Below are 19,492 nucleotides of genomic sequence, written 5' to 3'. Positions count from 1 at the left end.
TAGGTGACAATCCATATCAATGATCAATAAGTGCATCTGAGAGGCTGTAGGGCTGAGGTACAGTATCTTTGCACAGCAGGCTGGGTACGTCACAGGGATGCTGTGCAGGACATGAAAATCAAGTTACGTCTGAAGGACATATGACTAACTCGGAACAATAATTGGAATTTTGACTTGGGGATTTCATGCAGGTATATTGCGGGTACAATCTGTATTGTGGGCACTTCGCTGTTATCTAGATTGGTAATGTGGAACAGGTGTTTTTTTTCGTCAACACTGATTTTTTCAAGACTGTGCAACCTCTTTTAGTGCTTAGCAAACTGTGAATATACTCTGTAGAAGACTTGGCAGAAAGAAGTAGTGTTTTTGTTTGTGAGAACACCAGCTGATTGCTATCTCCTTGACTCTGCAGATACATCTACTATTTCGGAGGTCTCCTGTCAGGGGCGATAAAGATGAACAGCAGCCCCTTGTTCCTGCACCAAGTGCTCATACCAACCTTACCCAACTTTGAGCCTGGCGGAGGTGAGATGCATCATTTCTTGCTGATCCTGTGCGGTTTCTTAATTATGAACGTCCCTGTTGTTTTCATTTTCGAATTGTCAGGAGTTTCTAAGTGCCTCTATGCTTATTTTGGGAGAGCAATAACAAATATCAAATGTCTCGCAGTGATGCACTCTTTGGCCCAAATATTAGAATGCCTTAGACAAATTGATAGATTATCTCTGTAGCAGGCAGTGGGCACTTGGCTTGATGTGGAGAAGACTGACTTCTCTCTCCTCCTCTAGCTAGGAAAAACACCAGATTTGTCTTACTGAAAATCAGTTCAGTGGCACAAACTTTTACCATCATCACAACTGTTGAAAGCAATCCTGTCCAGTCCTGGTCCTGGAGTGCTGTTGTGTCTTTAAAAAAAGTCTCAACACCCGAAGCGCTGAGAGAAGCTGTTAATTTGGTCCCATTTAGCAAATAACAAAAAGAGTGAATTTATAGCTGAGTTGGAATGAAAAACTACAGAGACACTAGCCTCCGGGAACAGGATTGGACAGCCCTATAATGGGGACAAGAAAAATTTCAGGATCGTGTGGAAGACATACTGCATTCTGCTGAAGCTGTTCTTGCTGCACAGAGAGGCACCAAAACATCAGTATGCGAAGAGTACTTAGGTGTAGTGCTGCCACATCCATGTGAAGATGGGGTACTTCTGAAAGTCCAGCTAATAAAAGCCTTCTTTTGTGGAGCACATTAGGTCTTCTAGTCCTCTTGTCTCTTGTCCACCTCATCTTTGAGCAATCTATTTATCCAGGTAGTTTGCTAAGTTAAGGTAAACTGTAATTTTCCAAGCACTGGTGTCCAGCTGGCTGAGCACCGCCTGACGTGCTGTGCAGCAGCGCCCCCTGTGGGGTGCCGGGCACCGTTACATTTTTAAGTGTTGTGGGTCATTGGAGTCCTTGCGGCTTAAAAACGCTCAAAATTTGGCTCTACTTTCAAAACTTAGTAAAAGAGAAACTCATAGCAAAATTGTCCCAGAGTTCATGGTTTTCATTTCGCCCAAGGTTTATAATTTTAAAAACTCAGATGGCACAAAACAAAGATGACACCCAGTGAAAGAGATCGAAGGGGCCAGAAGTGATTTGATTAAGTATTCTTGGCAACACTCTTTTGACCATGTGTGCTTAGCCTTTGATATTTAGGTTCGTGTGATTCCCTTGGGCTGTATGCAGTTAGATCTTGGATCCATTAACTGGGAGCAACTGGAGACCTCTTTAATCAGTTCGATTTCCTTCTGCTCTTCACATTTCACCCTGCTCTGATTTCGTAACGGGACACTGTGCCACTTGTGATGTTGGGTTTTCTTCTGCGCGTGCAGGCCATCCCACACTGTGACGGCTGCCTGAGGCCAATTTGTGAGTCTCAGTGGATTTTTCTTTAATTGCCTCCCCCGGTCTCCTTTCCGGGCACCCGCCTGCTGTTGTCTTTAATCAAGAGGCAAGGGGGGTGTGCGTGTGCTGAGGTGGTGATGGTAGGGGGTTATTTGTCAGCACATTCCTCTTGGCCCTTCCTCTACAGTATCGCAACAGGGAAACACTGACTCACTAATCCTGTCCTCCTCGTTTCAGGCTTCTTTCCCTTCCTGAAGATCTACCAGTCAATGCAGCTGGTCTACACTTCGGGGATCTAGTGAGTACCTCTAGCTGACCACTTGAGTTCTGGCTATGTAAGCAAAGCAGCAGCGGCAGTGTGCAGTAGGTTGGTGTTTCGAGCAGGGCCTGATGCAGATGTTTCACTATTTGCATCTTTACAAGGGCTGTGTAAATTACGTCAAGCGCACTTGCAAATAACACTTTGTCAAGAATAACTAGAACTGAATGTTGGATTAATAACAATCTGTATAATCAGATTGACTGATCTTGATCAGTCTAGTTTTCTTTGCGTACATTGATGTGGTGTTTTGGGGGCTTGTGCCTCTAACACCTTTCCTTCCTGTCCACAGTAATCTGCAGGGCTCTGGGAGCAGGAGGCTGTGTGTGACTATAGAGCCAGCGCTGCTGCTCAAGGGAGACATCATGGTGAGTGCCTCGCTCCAGCTTCCACTTGGAAAGGCAGCTGCTCCAGTAACACAAGGAGTCCACACTCTGCTATCTCTAGTGGCTGCACTTCTTGAATATTTTGACCGTGCATTTTCCTTCCACTTACCTGCAAAGACATGCTGCCTAGATTTCACTGTAAATTGTCCTGTGTCGCCTTGGGATGGACTAACGTTCCCTCCAGCTATGAGCCTTCAATCACACCCGCCGTGATGGGCTCCAGATGAGTGACTCAGTGATGATGGGTGCCATCCGTTGTGAAGAGGAGAGGTGTTGCTATCCATTGGCGCTCAATGTAAAACCCACCCTTGCGTGGAGCAATCCCTGCAGCTCACTGTGCTCTGCTCTGCCCCCTGCAGGTGAAGTGCTACCACCGTCGGGTAAAGAGTGCTGATCGGGACGTGGTCTTCCGACTGCAGTTTCACACCTGCACCATTCACGGGGCGCAGCTATGGTTTGGGAAGGGAGAGCTGGACGAAGCCTGCACAGGTACGCCATGCCTGTCTCCCTCCTCTGGCTCCTCAACAGTCACACACCTGTCACACTACTGCTGGATGCCCATTGCAATAGCCTGCAGCTGTTGGCTTTATAGGGTCTTTAAATAGCCTGTTTTCCAGGTCGGCAGTCATTGATTAACTTGCACTGATTCAGCAGATAGTCCATTTAGTCAAATCATTGGCGTCAGACACACTCCCTGGAGCACGATAGGAGCTGTCTGGCTTTTATTCCATCATAAGAAAATAAAGGTTGCAAACAAGGAGACCTTTTAAACAAACCTGTTTAACTTGTTTGCTTGCTGCTAGCTATCTGATGTCTGCTAGAGACCCCATCCAGACCTCTCTTGCTTCCATTTTCTTTGAGATGGTCTTGAACATGAAATGCACCGTGCTTCCAGTCCGAAGAACGTCGTTTCTAAGTAGCTGTGCTGTGATCTTTCTCTTTTATATTTCATGTTGACAAAATCCCCAGCTTCTATTAAAACTCCAGATTCTGCTGTGAACGGCTGTTGTTGAAGTCATGGAGATTGGAGTGGGGCTTACTGGACATTTGACTACCCACAGCTGCAGTTAGTGACCCACAGTACTCGTGGGATAAAAGCTGATGGGTGGCTTGAAAGCGAGAGAGCCACTGTAGCAGTCTGTAGCCAGGCCAGGTTTGGACATCTGGAACCTGACACAAGATGTCGAGACAAAGAAAGAACGAAGCTGCGAAAGGAAATTCGTGTTTGTTTTTGGAAAGAGTGTGGAGTTTTAGAAAGGTTCCTTTAACCACCCCTCCTCTTCTCCCTGTCCATCCAGACGAGCGGTTTCCTCCTGATGCCACGGTGGAGTTCGTCTTCTCGTCTGGACCGGAGAAGATCAAAGGTGGGTGGGACTGTCCTGTGCTTGCCTTTGCTCCGCCAGGCTTGTACCGCGGTTGCTCTGCCTTGTAGTGCTTGTGCGCTCGGGACAGGCGCAGATCTCGCTTGGGAACGGAGAGTTGCAGATGTGCCGAGGTTACCTGTCTCTGATCTTGCATGGGGGGGGGGGGCGCTGGCATGCGAGCTGCTCGCTGGTGTTCTCTGCGCCCGTGGGCGTGGGGTACCCAGTGAGCATGTACCTGTGTTTCAGGTCGGGAGTACCAGAGGAACGACCCCTCGGTCACGGTGGATTACAACACCTCCGACCCCCTCGTGCGCTGGGACTCCTATGAGAACTTCAACCAGAAGCACCAGGACAGCCTGGAAGGTAGGCCGGTGGAGTGGGTACTCACAGCTGTGCACAGCTGGACTCTGTAGTCTGGGATTACTGGTGTGAATCGAGCTCTGACCAGGATTCCTCCAGCAGTTGTGAACATCTGGCGGCAGTTGTGAACAATTTAATCTGGTGGCTTCTAACCGCTGATGCAATGATACTGTTTTGTCAGGTTTCTCGGAAATGTGTTTTTCATCCAAGCAGTTTGTGTTTTACATAAACGTAGACTTACAAAAAATACACAAACAGTACATAGAAACAACACGTTGAAAATAAATATAAATTACATGGAATTACTTTATATAAAAGGCATCAACACGTACATGGTCCTTATGCACCACTCCTACAGGAATCCACACAGTTTACCAGAACCTATAAGTTTCCTCCCTTCACAATCACCCTAAGCCCTATAAATTGCACAATACCCCTTCATTGTTGCACATAACTACTAATTGCATGAGGATTTCCTCATTTTGTGACGCCTGCGGTGAGGGGCTCTGAAACGTCAGATTGAGTCCAGGTCTCGGTGAAGGACAGCAGCTCCTGTGTGCTCTTGCAGCGCATTTGAAAATTGCTTCTAATCTCCTTTTCAAGTACTGTGAGGACCGAGTGTGAGCTACTGCATTGCTTCCAGAAAAGGGTGGAATTGGTCATGCAAGCAAAATTGTGTCCTTTAGAATTTCAAAGCAAAACAAAACAAAACACGGGTGGTAATGTGGCCCATTCACTGGGTAAAACATCATATCTTGTTTTTCTCCTTTGGGAATGGGGGCAGACATCGCCCACACGCGGGGGCCTGTGGACGGCAGCCTGTATGCCCAGGTGAAGAAGAAACGGGGACCCGGCTCACTCACCTCCAACGGCAGCCCCGGCAGCGGGGAGCACAGCCACCTGCTGTCCCTCAGCACGGACTCGGGCCACTCCTCGGCCCCCACCGAGCGCCTGGAGGAGACCCCGCCCATGCGGCCGCCGCCCCCCACCCGCGCCGAGAGGGAGGAGCTGGACCGCCTGCTGGGGGGCATGGATCCGCGGGGCGGAGGCGGGGCTCCCGAGAGCGAGAGGGAGACGGCCATCCTGGACGACGGGGATCTGGAGAGGATGGGCACCCTCCGGCTGGCGCGCTCCTGCTCCTGCCGGCAGGGCTACCGCTCCCAGAGCTGCCGGGAGATGGCCTGCGAGCGCCTGCACAACGGCTACGCCCTGGAGCGCAACGGGCATCAGCCTGCTCACCTGGACCTGTGCCAGCACCGCCCGCACCCTGACGTCCTGTGGGACAGGCACCACCAGCCCCTGCCCCATTGCCTTCACCGCTCCTGTCCCGAGACGCCCAGCCGCCATTTGTGCCCCTACCCGCCAGAGATGCCACACACCCTACCCCCTAGGCTGCTCTATCGGGATGAATTTGGCCCCTACCACCCCCACTCACAACCTTCCAGCCCTTACCGGGAGATGCTGTTCCTGGATGGTCTAGCGCCCCCTGCCTGTGCCTGCCGGGAGTGCCGCCTACGTGAAGAGGCTGCGGCCAGCGCCTTCCACGCCATGCGGCTCGACAGGGGCCGGGAGGCGGAGCTTCACTGGGAAGCGGGCCACCACAGAGACAGGGAGGCGGAGCTGCAGAGGGAGGAGGAGCTGAGAAGGGGCCGGGAGGCGGAGCTGCATTGGGACGGCGCTCTCCACCGGGACAGGGACGTGGGACTGCACAGGGAGGCTGAGCTGAGGCGGGGGAGGGACGCAGCGCTCCACTGGGACAGAGACAGGGACGCGGGGCTGCAAAGGGACTGGGAGACGGGCCTGCAGAGAGAGGGGGAAGCAGAGTTTTGGCACCGCAGAGCAGTGTCCCCCAGACTGGGACACGGCCGGCAGTCTGCTCCTCTGCTCATCTCGGCAGACCCCTACGGTCCCCGTCACTCGCCACAGGGCCACGAGGTCCCTGCCTTCACCTTTGACCCCCTCCCCTCGGGCCACCCAGCCTACCCAGAGTCCTCAGCCACTCGCTCCCACTCCCACCCACACTCCCTGTCCACGACCTGCTCGGAGTTTAAGTACAGCACCAGCAGTGGCTACCAGACCCCTCGGCAAGCCTGTGCCTGCTTGCCCTACCAGCCCTCGTCCGCCACCTGCAGCCTGTCACCGTCCGAGAGTCGGGGGTACGCGTCCGGGTACCAATCCGAGTCCACCTCGCCCCTCCCCCACTCAGCCAGGACGCCTGGGGCCACGGAGAGCCCGACTCCACCCAGGGTGCCTCCCAGCCCTGCCTCTGACTTTCAGCACATCGTCCATGGGAGCAGCACTGAGCCCCAGAGAGCCGGTGAGTCAGTCTGGCCGGATGCCTCTGATCTTTGCCCAGTTTCCATTCAGGACCAAGCACAGAGGCTCAGGGCCACATGAACTCTATTTGCATATCAGTAAGGAGCAAGAAATTGAACCATTGGCTGACTTCTGTGACTTAGGACACGTGGATATAAGGAAATGCAGGGCAGCTGAGCATGTTCTTAATAGTATGTTTTAAACTTTGACAAAGTCCATTTACAATGTTATAGGTCAGTTAGTCAGGCTATAGTGGAAGACGAAAACAGAATGCAAAGGGTCAACTGTATGACACACTGAACAAGCAACAAGCTAGCATCAGTAAATCTCAACTGGCACGATGGTCCCTTTTTTGAAAAAATGCAGTAAAAGTGTAAAATGACTGTGTTTCACTTGAGGAATCATGACTAATCTGAACCTGGTTTTTAGTTGGTCAGGGTAAGAGGGCTGTTGCCCAGAACAGTTCCTTGGTCGGCCGTCACTCTCTCCTTCTCTCCTGCAGCAGACACTACTGAGGGTCCGGGGGACGGCGTGACCTGGAGGGACCACATTTCCCACGGTTCATTGCGGCGGCAGCACCGCGAGGCGCGCGTCATCTGCACCACGCCCTCTGACCTCTCGGGGCCGTCCACACCAGTCCACACCAGCAGCCCCCTGCGCACCCAAGACAGGTGTGTGTGTGCGCCTCCTGTATTCCACTTCGCTGTTTTTACTGCTCAGTGAAATAACAGGAGAATCTGTGCTGTTTCCTGGGGGATTTTTACATAACATAACGTCTTCCGCTTGTGTAGCACCGGGCTGTCCAGTCCTGCTCCTGCATGACCTCAGTCAGCTTGTTACTGGCTCAGTTTAATCACTTGCTCCAGATCCCAAAGTGTTCTGTGTAAAACAATGGACCCACTTCATCCATCACTGAAGTGCAGCCCCTGTGGCTAAAATATAATTATTTTATATGTAACCCTAACAGTGTTATTGACAGGGCCCTTGCCCGAGCCAAAAACACCCCTCGGACCATCAACTCGAACAGGAACTCCTGCCGTAACAACCGCATTCCTTTGGTGCTTCAATACCACCCCAACACACTTCCTATCCCCAGGACTGTTAATGACAACTTTTCCATCCTACAGGATGATCCCTCCATTGGGGCCCTCTTTTCTGACCGCCCCATCATCTCATATCGCCGAACACCTAATCTGCGTAACCTTCTTGTTCACAGCTCCCTTTTATGTCCTCGGCAACCATCCACACCAGGCACTTTCCCTTGCAACAGAGCTCTCTGTATCACCTGCAGGTACACATCTAACACCACACTCATTCAAGGCCCCTCAGTACTATTCTGGATCACCCAGATGACATCTTGTACCTCCAGCAACCTTATTTACTGTATCTCTTGCAGTAAATGCCCAGCCATCTACACTGGGGAAACGGGAAGGAGACTCAGAGACCGTTTCAGAGAACATGAGAACATGTTAGGGCTGTGAATATTAAAGATTTCTCCAAGCCTGTTGTTTCTCATTTCACCTCTGATGGCCATGGTCACACAAATGTCTCCGTCTGTGTTCTCAAAGCTGGTTTTCCTAACTCCCACATCAGAAAGATTACAGAAACAAAAATTATCCTGCAGCTACAGTAGGATCACACCTTTCCCCTTCTCTCAACGACAGACTAATTTTCTTCTAAATTTCTTCACACCTCCTGATTGGCCATTCTGTCTGTCCCCTGCTCCCGACTCCCACCCCTCCTCTCTCCCAGCTTTTGTTCTCCTGATACATTACCTTTGCTTACTGCCCTGTCTTTCTCCCCTCTAAAGAAGGCTCCACGACCGAAACGTTGTGTTTTCTTTCTTCTCTTTTCAGCATGGAATAAACCTGTTACTTGTTCCTTTGCAGCCTACGCATGCCGACGTAGCTACCCACCTGAACTACTTCAAAATATAATTTAGCCAGGACACGGGGGTTATTGTCCCTACTCTTAAGAAGAGTTTCATGGGATCTTTAATGACCAGGCACGAACTGAGTTTTAATGCATCACCTGAAGGACGACACCTCCTGTGGCTCAGTGTCCCTTGTCACCATTTTGGGCACTGGTGCTGAGGGAAGAGTGCCACCTGCTGTTTTCCCAAAACCACTTACAGCAACAACATGTTTTCCCTTATCCCAGCACTGTCACATTCCTTTCCAGAGCCACTGTTGGCTTCTGTAATGTTGATTTAATTTGGCTGTTCCAGTTTCTTGTTTACATGACTGAGACCGGTGCAGTTTATTCAGACTGGATGGGTTGAAAGGTACTTTTCCTTGGCTCAGTCCTGATTTGGTTACTGCAGAACAAGCAGCAGCGCTCTGGTTGTCATGGCCAGAAACAGGTCATGTCAGGTACCGTGACTGTAATGTCTCTGCCTGCCAGCCTGCTGCTCAAATTAAAAGCTAAGCCTAGTGAGGTTTTGACTGTAGATTTTGGAAAAACAATTCTTGCTCATTGTTTTAAAGCAGGAAAAATCCATTCACCTCTCTCCTTCTCCTTTCCTCCTAGCCCCAGCCCAGCTGAAACAGCCCCACAGCAAATAGAGCTTCATGTGACAGAAACTGCGATGGCCAGGAGCTCCGTACCTCCTCCTCCCCCCCAGGGACTCCCAGAGCCTCAGACCCAGTGCCAGGAGCCACGCCAGTGTCTGCATCAGTCTGTCTCTGTTCAGCAGCCTCCCGCCAGCCCTCTGCACAGCACTCCTACCTCCCAAGCCATGGGCACAGCCGCCCCTCCGCTGTCCCCCAAGGGATCCCCACGAGAGCCCGCAACGGACCCCCCCACACACAGCCCCTCTCCTCCGGCCACCAACGGCCAGGCTGAGCACTACTGGAGGCCCCAAGTGGCTGTGGGAAGCGACAGCAGCTCCTCATCACGTGTCGGGGCTACCAGCCCATCTCAGGAGCCCCTGAAGCTCCCCCATTCCCCAGTTTCCCAGAGCCCCCCTGTCTCCGGCTCTAGCCCCCCACAGCCCAGCACCCCGGTGTCTGTGCACCTCAATGGTTCGGCTGCGGCGGGGGAAAGGAACGGGGAGCAAGGCAGGCTGGGTGTCCCCAATTCCAGCCCGGCCGGCTCTCACCCCGGTTCTCCTTCCCCTCAGTCCCCAGGCCCCGGCAGCCCCGAGAGGTCCCCCTCGGCCGAGCCCCCCGTCCCGGGCTTCTCCACGTTGGGGCGCCGGCTCATGCTGGGCGCCGAGAGCGGGCACGTCCAGCCCTGCCCTGCCCCCTCGCCCTCTGCGGAAGGTCACGTCACCCCCTCCTTCCCCATCTCCACCTACTACTACAGCGGGCACACCCCGACGCCGGGTCCCTACACGGGCTACACCGCCGTCACCATCCCCCCGCCGGAAGCCCAGCCCCCCCTGCCCGAGAAGAGGCGCCTCTCCGCCCTGGCCGAGCGCCCGCCTGGCACCAGCTCGCCTGGCGGCAGGTCCTCAGCCCTGCGCAGCCCCACCAGCCCTGGCGGCACCCACCAGGGGCACCACGTCACCTTCTCGCCTGCCCTGGGGGAAGGGGCGCCCGCCGAGGGCGAAGGGGACAGCCGGGTCAATGCGAAGTTCGTCCAGGACACCTCGAGATTTTGGTACAAGCCCAACATCTCCCGGGACCAAGGTGAGGGGGTCATGCTGATGGCAGAAATGTCGCATCATTTCAATGTTCGTCTGCACCCTGTCTGAGCCAAATTCACAGACCATTTATTTGTTGTTCTTGGTGATTTACTGTTTTGTACTGTTGATATGAAATTGGCTTAACTCAACTCTTACGTGCCCCCCCCCCCCATTTATTTAACCAAATTTAACGTGAATTAACTGTTGAGATCGACCTTACTGATGCCTTTTAAAATTCTCAAGTCTCCTGTCCAGCATCTTTTACTGAAAATAAAAAGGTGAAGTTCCTTCAGTCTCTCCTTGTTAAGTCCCTGAATTGCCAGGCTCTTGTTGCTCCTCTCCGGACTTTTTCTTTTTCTCTTTTGATCCTCCCTCTGAGGCGTTGAAATTGCCTAACACAGCGGGGAGAGGCAGTACCCCTCCCTGCCCTCGGTGACGTGTATCTCAAGACCCCGGTCTCTCCCTCTCTGCGCAGCCATCGCCGTGCTGAAGGAGAAGGAGCCAGGCGCCTTCCTCATCCGGGACAGTAACTCCTTCCACGGGGCGTACGGCCTGGCCCTCAAGGTGGCCACCCCTCCTCCTAACGTCAACACGCACAGCAGCAAAGGTAGAGTACTGCCCTCCTGTAGAGTACACCTGGGGCAGGTGAAGCAGATTTCCTTGCACAGGTGGTCAGTCGCAGCGTCTCTGAAGTCTCTCTGCGCAGTGGCAGAGACTCGGTGTACTTGATCTGGGGAAGGAGAGTCCCACCGTTGAGAAGCTGACCCTTACGCTGTCTTTCCTGCCCTGACCGATCCCTCTCTGTCCCCCCAGGCGACCCCCTGGACCAGCTGGTGCGCCACTTCCTGATCGAGACGGGACCCCGGGGGGTGAAGATTAAGGGGTGTCAGAATGAGCCGCATTTTGGTAAGAGAGGTGGGGGGCAGCGGACACAGGCCTGGGGTAGCCAAAAACAACTTAGAATGAAGAGAAAGCTTCTTTCAATCTTCAGCTTTTAAAATTTCACATCTTTACTCTCTCTGCTTCACCACATGACAAGGATACCTGACTGCATCTAGGAAAGGAAATAGGAGGAAGTTCTTTCACTCTTTTATTAGGAACCATTGGAGATTACAATCTCACCATGTAATCAAATTAATGTAAAGACCCACTTCAAGACGGTAAAGACCCACTGGCATAACCTGTAATTTGGGTTTTGTTCAGATGGCTTGGCATGCCTCCTGTGAAAGGTATTGTTTCAGGCAGCTGATTAGCAACAGTGCCATGCATGCCTGAGGGTTCTGCTGCTGATGTCATATAGCTCTTTAAACGCACCTGAGCTGTCGGCTTCAGAGCTGTGCCTGTGTGCGCGATGGGCAACTGCAGTACTGCTGTGACAGCCAGCTTGCCTTCCCTTCTCTCTCCGTCTCTCGCAGGGAGCCTGTCTGCTCTGGTCTATCAGCACTCCATCACCCCCATCTCCCTGCCCTGCACCCTGCGCATCCCGGAGAAAGGTGAGTTTCCCCAGTTTATTCCATAGCTGCGATTCTTGGAATACGGCATCCAGAGACAGCAGGCCCAGTTCAGAGTCACCGCCAGTTAGAGCCCTTAGGTTTAACATGCATTTTCTGGACAATTCACTCAAAGCGTTTTATAGTTAATGGGGACTCCCCTCCACCGCCACCAATGTGCAGCCCCACCTGGATGATGTGATGTCATCCAAAGTGCACCAGTACGCTCACCACACACCAGTGGGGAGGAGAACAGAGGGATATAGCCAGTTCAGAGATGGATATTATTAGGAGGCCATGATTGGTAAAGGTCAGTGGGAAATTACACCCTTTTTACACCCAATTCCAGGTAACACCCATACTCTTTTTGAGAAATGACCTGTGATTTTTAATGACCACAGAGAGTCAGGACCTCGGTTTCACATGTCATCCGAAGGACGGCGCCTTTTTACAGTATAGTGTCCCCGTAACTATACTGGGGCATTAGGACCCACACAGACCACAGGGTGAGCACCCCCTGTTGGGCCCACTAACACCTCTTCCAGCGGCAACCTTAGTTTTTCCCCGGAGGTCTCCCATCCAGGTACTGACCAGGCTCACACCTGCTGAGCTTCAGTGGGCTGCCAGTTGTGAGGTGCAGGGTGATAGGGCTGCTAATGTAAATATTAGTGTAAATATAGTGGAGTGTGTAATCAATCGTGGTAGATTATATGGGTGTCTTTAAATGATCTTAAGACCCAAAAATAATTGTTAAACATGTCCAATTACAGCTCACATCATGAGACGTGCTAGACTGAGGCCTTCAACGACTGGAGATTGGGTTCTCTGCTGTAGAATATACAGACCTGCTGTAGCGGTTTTAGAGGACTCCAACCACTAGAGGGAGACAAAGCACTGTACTAGGTTCAATTCAGTTTATTTGTCATATGCACAAGTGCAATGAAATACATAAATATACATGTATGCTCCGATATAAAGACGTTAAGGAATCACCAAAAGACCCACAACAACAGCAGCAGCAGCAACAATCGCAAGTTAAATAACATGCAACATTTAAAAGCAAGTCAGCACAAGCAGTGTGAGAAAAGAAAAAAAACGCATTAGTGTAAGTAGTGCTGTAGGTTTTCTTATGTACTGTAGATGAGTTTAGTCAGTGGTAGGGGTAGAGTTCAGTAATCTCACTGTTTATGGGACGAAATGGTCTCTGGAGGTTTGTGCCTTCATGCTCCTAGAAGGCTTACCGGAGGGAAGAAAAAGGAAGAAAACAGGATGATTGTTGTCCTTAGTGATACTCCCAGCCTTTCTGAGACAGCGAGTTGTAAAAATGTCCACAGTAGAGGGCAGCTGTACTCCACTGATGGACTGGGCTGACCTGATCATCCCCTGTGACGCCTTCCGGTCAGACAACGAGCTGCTGCCAAACCGCACTGTAATCCCACACGTGAGCACACCCTCAAGAGCGCACCTGGAAAAGAGACCAAACTCTTTCACCTGTTTGAGGAAGGCGCTGTTGTGCCGTCTTTGTAGCTCCAGTTACATGCTGGGACCACGCTAAATCGTGAGTGATGAAGTAGTTGTTCAGGAATAATGGGGGGATATTAATCTGTCTTATTGCAGAGTGCACTATGAACAAGTTAAAAGGATGGTTGGACGGAGTAATTTCCTACATAAGCAGGACATTCTAGGATTTTCACAATTGCTCCATCTTTTTCAGACCCCATAGGCGAGACCCAGGAGGTGAGCAGCCCCAGCAATATGAGCACAGCGGCAGACCTGCTCAAGCAGGGCGCAGGTAAGGAAGGGCCTGGGAGGTGCTGTTGTAGATGGGGAAGGCTTGAGGAGACAGAGTAAATTATACGCCAGTCTGTGCTATCTACTTCCCATCTGTGGGAGCCTTGGGACGTATGTTTCTTGGTGAAAGTCTGGGAAATGAGGGTGGGGGCTTACCTTCGTAGAGTGACTTACTCTGCTTTGCGCCTGTGGGTTCGACCTCCGAGGGGCTGCGCTTCAGCACCGCAGCACCTCCTCTCAGCCAACAGGCTCGGTGCTCAGATTAAATCTTCCCCCTCTGATGCAGGCAGTTGCCCCAGCTGTTGCAGTTTCAGTTCAGTGGGGTACCATGCCATAAAGATACGTGCATTCTGTTGAGTTAAAAGTGTAGGAAATATAAACACTTAGTTTAGAAACAGACTATAGGAATGGTTCCTCATGAGAGGAGTTGATCCAGGGGTCTCATCCAGCCATTTCTTGAAAGAAGCCAAAGTTTTAACTCCAACAAAGTGACTGCGTCCCTTGCTCCACACTCCCACAACCCTTTGAGTAAAGCAGTGCCACCTGTTCTTGGTTGTCAATGCACATCCAGTATATAACTTATCTACCAGAATATATATGCTTTTATACTTTTTTAACTATTTTGCATACAGTATATATTTTCTCCATATAAATGCACAGTTCAAATGTGAGCATCTCTCAAGTAGAAGGATTTGATGTGAGAAATGTGAGAAACGGGGCCCATCGAAGGTGCTTGAGCTGCGGATCTAAGAGCCTAAAATATGTCCGATCTCCCCTCCTGCCCTTAGCCTGCAACGTGCTGTACCTTAACTCGGTGGAGACGGAGTCCCTGACGGGTCCCCAGGCCGTTTCCAAGGCTGCCAGTGCCACCCTGTCCCGCAGCCCGCGCCCCCCTGCCACGGTGGTGCACTTCAAAGTGTCGGCGCAGGGCATCACCCTGACCGACAGCCAGCGCAGGTAAGACCCACCTGCATGTTCGTTTAGTGCGCCTACAGCAGCCCCTTAAACACCCCACACCATCCCTTAGGAAAATAAGCGAATCCAGTGCCAGGAGCCTGCCCCTCCTGTGCCGCACAAAGACTAAAATGCTGAATGATGATTGATTGGAGTGGTGCAGTGGTGAACACTGCTGCCTCACAGTGCTGGGGTCCTGGGATCAATTACGGATCTGGGGTGCTGTCTGTGTGGAGTTTGTATGTTATCCCCTTGCTGATGTGGATTTCCTCCGGGTGCTCCGTTTTTCTCCCACAGTCCAAAGACATGCTGGAAAGTTAATTGGCTTCTGGGAGAATTGCCCCTGGTGCAAGTGTGTCTGTGTCTCTGCCCTGTGATGGATTGGCATCCCCTGTCCAGGGTATACTGTGCCTTTGTGCCTGTTGCTTGCTGGGATAGGCTTCGGCTCTCCCAGGACCCTGTGCTTTATAAAGCAGTTAGAAGACGGATGGGTGGATGATTGATTTATTGAATTTGATTGAAATATTAATAAATAAAAGTAATTGTGTGGTATCATGAAAACACGTGGTGTAGCTCTGTGCACTGTGAAACCCTGTCCCAGCCGTTTACATCTTCCCACATTCCACCTGGAGGATCGTGCACGGCTGCAGGTTTCGGCTAGGGCCCGGGGCTAGCTGTGTGAGCAGGGATCATGTGCAGTGATGGCAACAGGCGATCAGAAAATCCGCTGGCAGCCAGTGTGAAGCACAGTGACCGAGACCTGAGGATGCAGCCAGCTTGAAGCGTGAGGAGTGGGCGAGTGGGCGGGTGAACTGATTCTGTCTCTCTCTGTGCCGTCTCAGAGTGTTCTTCAGGAGGCACTACCCCGTCAACAGCGTGACCTTCAGTAACGTGGACCCCCAGGATCGGAGGTGTGGCATTTACCTGGCGTTCTGTGTCCCCCAAAACTGTTCAGCACACCCACATACCGTCCTGCCCCCCTTCAACACATTGTTCCACATTCAACACACTGCACGTTTGTACATTTCTGGACACAGATTTAAAAGGAAGGAAATTTGTGTCTGTAATTTGTTGTTTGAATGCCCAGGTGAACTCATTTCCTTCGTTCTGAGTCCTTGCTCAGGAGCACCAAGGCTCTGTCACTGTAAGTGAAAAATCTTAAAAATAAGGCATATGCCTTCAACTGCTGAGAGTAGGTGAAACCCACTGAACGTACCCCAACACTGTCCAGGCCCAGCTTTTGAAAGCTGGCTCCGAAGCTTTTCTGTCTGTCCTGAACCTCAAAGCAGCTCACAAGTGTTTCCTTGAAGTGACCAGCACAATCCCAGCACAGAGCCGGAAGGAATTGCATTGTTCTTCTGTTTGAGTGACGTTCACTGGAGAGGTGTGCCCCCAACAGGAAGAGAGCTGTGCGCATTACCTCCTGTGTTAACTCCCCTCCCCTCTCGCCCTGAGTCTCACTTTCTTCTTTCTCTGCCCCCAGGTGGACAAACCCTGATGGGACCACTTCCAAGTAAGTCACTGCAGCCAGGCCCCCTTCAGGAGGCAAAGCATGTGTCTGTCAGCCTCCCTCTGCAACCCTAATCTCCAGGGATGGATAAAGTATTTTTAATCAAATTGATCACAAAAATACAGCAGGAACATTGCAACTAGGTATTCAGGTTTACTGCATTTTTTCCCAGCTGCATGCCATTAAACCACAAGTAACAGCTTCTAAATTAACAAGCGGGGGTTTGGGATTCTTCCTCTAAATGTAGAATTTGGTTGTTTGAATGTTGGGCTTGAGTTTTTTTTTAAAGGAAAACATAGCAGTGTTTCTTGCAGTCATTGTTTCCAGCTGATGTCTTTTTCAGCTGGAGGTGAAAATAGAACTAAGGCACTCAGATAAAACCATAGATATTCTGGGGGCTGAAGAAGCTGTGTGAAGGCATGCAATGCAAGTTAAATCAGGTCCAAGGGGTGACTGATCTCTCAGCTAACCTTGTTTCCCCATTCACTGCTTTTGTTTTGGAAGTTTGGATTAACTGTGATTTGGCTCAAAATCAGCTTAATGAAAAATCAAGTGATCATAAATAAATACTGAAAGCAGCTGAAGCCACCAATTCATACCCATGCCGTCTCATTGACCGCTGTAATCGGGACTCCCGTGACTGGGGCTCCCCCAGTGTGGCTGCTGGTAGTGCGAGGGTTTGTGATCAGTTAACCCTAACCCAGCACTTACAGTATGTCTCCATTGGTTATTAATATTAACGCTCTACATTTCCGGTTAGCTTGAAAATGGGAAAAACCATGTGGTGTGTGTGAATAAGTAGGATATCACCCTTTCCTAATCTTATCTTTCACATTCTGAATCTCTGGCAGTGCAATTTCCAAAAAAGCAGAGGAGGATTTGCTGGTCAGAACTCTCATCCCAAGGACAGCAGTTATTATAAGAGCAAGGCGTGTCCAAGCACTTGTCCTAATGGCTTTCATTAAGAATATACATGCTCATTATTCAACACATAGTGGCATTTTCAGTTTCATGCTGTAGTAGCTTACCATGTGGCAGAAGTCAGTTGGGTGGCCAAGGACCTGTTCGTTTGTAACTGGTAACAGCTGTCCTTCCTCTGGTGTCCCAGTTAGGCACCCGTCAGTATAGAACTCACTAGGTAAAAGGAGCCAGACGACCTGAAAAAGTACTTCTCTGGACACCACTATGTTGTTTATGTCTTTGTTAGCAATGGAGGGTTGTAAAATAACTTTTTTTCCCTCTGATTGTTTACAAGCTCCTCTATCTTCCTTCCCTCTCCTTCTTCTCACAGGATCTTCGGCTTTGTTGCTAAGAAACCAGGCAGCGTGTTGGAGAACGTGTGCCATCTCTTCGCCGAGCTGGACCCTGAGCAGCCCGCGTCCGCCATCGTCAACTTCATCAACAAAGTCATGCTGGGCCCCCACCGCAGATAGAAGATGGGAGGGAGTGGGGGGGTTGGTGATGGGTAGAGGGGGCAGTGGCGGGAGGGCGGAGGCACAGAAAGGCAAGAAGGCAGACCTGAAGCTAAAGATGGCGGAGCAGTTGTGGGCCATGACGTTGTTCAAACCCTTCGTTCCAGCTACGTGGTGATGAACGAGGTGGAGGTGATTGTAAAATATGAGAGATATATATTTTTTTTCTCGTGGGCACAAAGTCTGGCCGCTCATGCCCTTTAGGAAGTTGCTCCCAGGATAAAAAGGTAGCAGGGACAGCGAGACAAGGAAGACTCAGTTCAGGACTCAGGCAGGATACAGTTTAAAGGGTGACCAATCTGTCTGTCAGAGTACAGAAGTCAGGACTGTTCATGTACGGAAGGACTCTGCAATTTTATTCTCATTCATGCAGCCTCTGTCTACTAATTTTATTTATTTGTACTTTTCCAGAGCCTGTTTGAATTAATTTGCCTACTTTGTGAATTTAATTAAGCCTGAAGAAGGCAATTCGGGACGATTGCAGCAAAACTGAAGTGCATCTGCGCCCAGGGGACTAGACCTCTTGCATGATGGGTAGTATACCTGTACAAAATGTGCTGGTTGCGTACCATCCCTGATCCCACTGTGCAGGGATGCTGCTTCATCTCTGCCACAACTATGCAGATCTTTGAGATCCCTGGTTCTGTGTTCTTGACCCTTCACGGCCTTGCCCTTAGATAAGCCGCCTAACTCCCAGGACATAAGCCAGAATTGGGAGAACCTGAAGGAGGAATTGAAGTGCCTGCTGCTGAGGTTTCCGAGACATTGCCAACTAGAAACCACTCAAGTGAAGGCTCCAGGTCAACATTAATGTAAAACAGCTCCCATCTACAAGCAGAGCTGCTGCCAGCTATGGAGAGCAGCCAGGAAGGAGAACGTTTTAGATCAGAGTGCATTGAAGAAGAAGAAAAAGTGAAATGACCTTGGAACAAACACTTAATTGCAAATTAAAGCATTAATCACTGGGAGCTGCATGCATATTGATTCTGAATTAAGGCCAATAATAGATGCATACCCTGGGGTTATAAGACCGTTATTACTGAGCTGGCGTTGGCTGCTCTTCCTTTGAAATGAAAGCTCATTCTGGGTTAAGTGTGCATGTGAAAACAGGCCAGTGATTGACGAAAAAGCAGTTCAAAGCACTGAGAAGATTCAGCGTTTTGAGACCATATATTTTACTGTGCAGTGGCATTCACTTTCTGAGGCTCAAAATGTTTTTTTTTTCCAGATTATCCTGAATTTATTATTTCAGGACAGCTTTACTACACAGAATACCTTACACGCTCTTGTCTTACTTCAGTATCCTAGGTTAAAATGGACACCAGTCACAATCAAATATGACCATTTCTTAATGATCGTTTTCCAGCTAGCATTTGCTTTTTTTCTCCATTGCATTCCTAATACTGCATCGCTTATCTGAGAAAATAAATATTTTTCTTTCACGTTATCTCCTTACGAGCTCCAGCACACAATCCCTCGGCTGTGAAGTTCTGCAGTGCCTTTATCGATGTAACGCGCTTGCAATGATAAAAACAAATGGGTACGTCTGAATTAAAAAAAAAATGCTTTAAAATAAAAGCAGAACAAAATCATTTGAGTTTAGAATAAAACTTTAAAACTTTCCGTATACTGCACAAGCTTTTCCTCTTGTTCCCCTGTAATACATCCCTTTTTTTTCTTCTCCTTCCCTTCCTCCTGCGGGATCTTTAATTGCCAGCACCAGCTCCGTTTGGAGCCAAGTTGAAAGGAGCACGCAGAATTCTGGCAGGAGTGTTCCTTGCATAGTTCCCGGTGCATTCAGCCCCCACGTTAGCATCTCTTTCAAATATCTGCCCAAGCTCCATCTCGTCAAGCTGGTGACATCGCTGGGCTTTTCATGTCTGAATGATATCGGTGACTTCAAGCCCGCTGTTCAGCCTTTCCCTCATTTCATTACCTGGGTTGTACATGGTTACATTTCACACAGTGTAGCTGCCAAGTGAGTGCAGAACTAGGACAGTGACGACAGTGGAGCTGTGG

The 19,492-nt window shown here is 50.3% G+C and overlaps 1 protein-coding gene across 5 annotated transcripts in view; it reads left to right on the top strand.

Moving 5' to 3' along the window:
* Window positions 1–18,902, top strand: part of tns2a (tensin 2a) — a 70,108-nt gene extending 51,206 nt beyond the window's left edge. For 4 of the 5 annotated variants that reach the window (XM_088914978.1, XM_088914996.1, XM_088915005.1 and 1 more), the window contains 17 exons: window positions 413–525; window positions 2,121–2,181; window positions 2,495–2,570; window positions 2,948–3,077; window positions 3,887–3,952; window positions 4,199–4,315; window positions 5,097–6,629; window positions 7,131–7,299; window positions 9,158–10,260; window positions 10,732–10,863; window positions 11,070–11,162; window positions 11,672–11,749; window positions 13,461–13,538; window positions 14,326–14,494; window positions 15,334–15,402; window positions 15,975–16,004; window positions 17,293–18,902. In XM_088914978.1, coding sequence (XP_088771104.1) covers window positions 413–525; window positions 2,121–2,181; window positions 2,495–2,570; window positions 2,948–3,077; window positions 3,887–3,952; window positions 4,199–4,315; window positions 5,097–6,629; window positions 7,131–7,299; window positions 9,158–10,260; window positions 10,732–10,863; window positions 11,070–11,162; window positions 11,672–11,749; window positions 13,461–13,538; window positions 14,326–14,494; window positions 15,334–15,402; window positions 15,975–16,004; window positions 17,293–17,434 — 4,159 coding nt within the window. In that variant the 3' untranslated portion in view covers window positions 17,435–18,902. The remainder of the gene's footprint in view (window positions 1–412; window positions 526–2,120; window positions 2,182–2,494; window positions 2,571–2,947; window positions 3,078–3,886; window positions 3,953–4,198; window positions 4,316–5,096; window positions 6,630–7,130; window positions 7,300–9,157; window positions 10,261–10,731; window positions 10,864–11,069; window positions 11,163–11,671; window positions 11,750–13,460; window positions 13,539–14,325; window positions 14,495–15,333; window positions 15,403–15,974; window positions 16,005–17,292) is intronic. The other variant, XM_088914988.1, reaches the window with a different exon arrangement.
* The last annotated feature ends 590 nt before the right edge of the window (window positions 18,903–19,492 follow it).

This window comes from Atractosteus spatula, chromosome 1 (assembly GCF_055471065.1).
Source record: "Atractosteus spatula isolate fAtrSpa1 chromosome 1, fAtrSpa1.hap1, whole genome shotgun sequence".
In the NCBI taxonomy this organism is placed as follows: domain Eukaryota; kingdom Metazoa; phylum Chordata; class Actinopteri; order Semionotiformes; family Lepisosteidae; genus Atractosteus; species Atractosteus spatula.
This window is presented reverse-complemented; position numbering and strand designations above follow the sequence as displayed.